Source organism: Phytophthora infestans, genomic scaffold (genome assembly GCF_000142945.1).
Source record: "Phytophthora infestans T30-4 supercont1.15 genomic scaffold, whole genome shotgun sequence".
NCBI lineage: Eukaryota > Oomycota > Peronosporomycetes > Peronosporales > Peronosporaceae > Phytophthora > Phytophthora infestans.
In genome coordinates this window covers 1629580-1632401 of record NW_003303744.1, presented here as the reverse complement: position 1 = coordinate 1632401, position 2822 = coordinate 1629580, and the positions used below count along the sequence as shown (strand labels likewise).

Below are 2822 nucleotides of genomic sequence, written 5' to 3'. Positions count from 1 at the left end.
CCACCTGAAGAGAATCCCATGACGACGGAGACACCCACGATCAAAAGTCTGGCGGCCGTGCGCGTGCTTTCGCTGCGGTCTGTTCTCCCGAACTATCGCGCGCAAGGAGATCTCTGGGCGAAGATCTTCGCGTTTGCCAAGACCCACAACGTCGTTGTAGCAGGGCCAACTTTTGCCATCAACTACACCGAAGACGGCCGACAAACTGACGTGGAGGTGGAGGTTTGTCTCCCCACAGCGAAAGACGCCTACGTCCCGGAAGAAGCGCCTTTCAGCGTTCACGAGGTGTCGGCAGTGGATCGAGGTGCCGTCATGGTGTACGTCGGTCCGTGCGAGGGATATGTGTCTGCGTACGTGACGTTTTTCGGCTGGATCCGCTCTGAGAAGCTCACGCCTGCTGGACCTTCACGAGAGGTCTATGTGAAGAGACCGACTGGCAACGAAGAGGACGACCAGGGCAGCGTGACGGAAATCCAACTACCTGTTGCCTGAATGACAGTCGACTTTGTAGGAAACGTTTTCATTTTCTCTTAGCTACTACGTCGTACATTGCTGTGTTTAATACATGTCGGTCCCTGCGATGGATCGCTGTCCGTCTTCAAGCTACAGGCTGCTGGATCTCCGTCACGAACGACTTCTCGCTGACGTCCTCGATGTCCATACGCAGATAAACCTCTCGCACCGGGGCATTCGGACGAAGGTTTTCCTTGTCAATCCATTCGTACAGTTGCCTGTAGCAAGGGTTCAATTTTACGCACGCCTCACCCGAAGACCACACGATTGTCGCTAGTAGAGAGCTACAAGTAGTTCAACAGCTGAAGTTCGTTTTGAACTCCCCTCTTTGTCCCATTTTTCAGTGTTGTGTAGCGACAGAAGAAATAAAGCAACTTGAATACGAGACCGTATTATTCTGGTGCAGGTTACCCGCCCCGTCAATGCTTTTCTATGGCTGAACTTCTAGACAATACTACAGTTTATGATAAACCCATTGAATTTATAGCCTAGCTTGCACATGTCTTACGGCCTATATATAAAATAGGCCGTAAGACTTGTGCTCGGACACTGTGACTCACTACACTTTATTACTTTTCAAGTGCTATTATCCAGAATCGGGTGCCTGTACATGTAGTGGCTGGCGCAGTCCAACGCACTGGGCCGCACAGAACGTGAGGCCACGCTAGCATTGGTAATTGAGGGATTGTACACCTTATCCCGCAGGGCCTCCGAAAACAGCATTGTCAATAACATTATCTAACAATAAGCTATTTCCTCACAAGATTATTTATTTTTGGAAATTGGAGAGCTGTAAATTTATGGAAACACACAACAAATATTATTTTTTATGGGACGTGGAGGTTTGGGCCGTGGGCCCACTTGAAGGTTAGCTTGCTAACAATAGTGAGACAACATTTTTTGCTTAAATTCCTAATTTAAAAGAAAAAAATCTTATGAGGTTTAGTACAGGACTGACAGCTGTGACATCCCTCCTTATGGACCGCGCTTACATGCGTGCAGGCATGGACCCAACGCGTTTAGAAAACGCTGGGAAATGTTGCCATCTCACGAATGCTTCAACTACATTAAATATGAACAGGACGTTCAATAATCCTTTTAATCTTAAGTACTACTTATTGTAGTGGTTGGTTGAGTCCAAGCCTTGTCCACTGCACTGGGCCGCACAGAACGTGAGGCCAAGCTGGCATAGAAGTACATGTACGAGGACTACTAGTGAGCTCTATACATAACGTTCCCTTAGTTTAGTCAGATTGAAATCTACCGGCTAGCAAGCAATACAACCAAGGTTAACAGGAAGCGCCAGCTTCCCTCGTGTGTGTTCGAGTTATCGAGACCCACTACAGGTATTTAAGCAAGAGGGGTGTTCATCAATACATGTAATTATTGATGCTGTTGCATTCCGCCCGTTTGTCTCACTCCGGCCGCATTTTACGGTAAGCGACAACAATTAAGTTTTCTGTACTTTTATCAGAAGCATTAATATCAAGGGAGTGAGTGCTGCACCCACCTCGTGCACATGGGACGGTGCTGGAGGGCTTGAGATCCGCATCCGGCTTGCGGGTATACCTCGTGTAGCGTATACTTTCCCCCCCCACTCATTTTTGCAGCGGGGGCAAATCAGCAGCAGCCAGGAAGCCATGGCGCCCGACCTGCGCGTCAAAGCGGCGGTGCGACCGCCGCGCCACGGAGGAGGGGCGAGTGATAGTGAAGAGGGGGTCGACAGCGACGAGGAGTGGTTCGACTCGTCATGCCTTTGCCGTGAAAAGTCCAGTTTGGTCGGTTGAATTCCCGTAGCACTGTTGGATACTCACGGCTAAGAGTGCGTTCAAAAAAGTCTTGCTCGATCAGAGAATAAGCCATAGGCAACGCTCCTTTCACGCCACGTGCGTCGTAGAAGCCGTTCGCTCGTGGGGCAGCAGAAATCACGTCTAAACCAGCTTGACAGTGTTCCAATAATCCACTTAGAAACGGAGGAAAATTCAAGTATCCCGACGCAATTTGGAGCTGCGAACCACGCGGTAATTGCCGCACAAACTCACTTAGCACACGCTCATCGTGGTCCATGGAGATGGGTGTAAATTGCACCGTTGGAAACCCCACGCATCGGGTGCGGGGGTCGCCCTTATATGGTGGTTGATACTGGCGTGGAGGTCAACTATGCTTCTCAGAGACGCGCGGCGGGATTGGGCGGGCTTTTGGGGACTCTCCGAGACTGATGAGCAGAGAGAAAGTGCCAAAAAAAACTTGGTAAAGAGCGCCTTTGCGCGGAGGTTTCAAAGGAGAATCCATTGTTGGTCCCTCTAATA

At 49.8% G+C, this 2822-nt stretch overlaps 1 protein-coding gene across 1 annotated transcript; it reads left to right on the top strand.

Moving 5' to 3' along the window:
- Positions 1 to 18: 18 nt before the first annotated feature.
- On the top strand, positions 19 to 492 carry PITG_09644 (uncharacterized protein; the record flags this gene model as incomplete). The annotated part of the gene is made up of 1 exon (XM_002903215.1): positions 19 to 492. The coding sequence occupies one exon, from the start codon at positions 19 to 21 to the stop codon at positions 490 to 492; it is 474 nt and encodes a 157-aa protein (XP_002903261.1).
- Between the last annotated feature and the right edge of the window lie 2330 nt (positions 493 to 2822).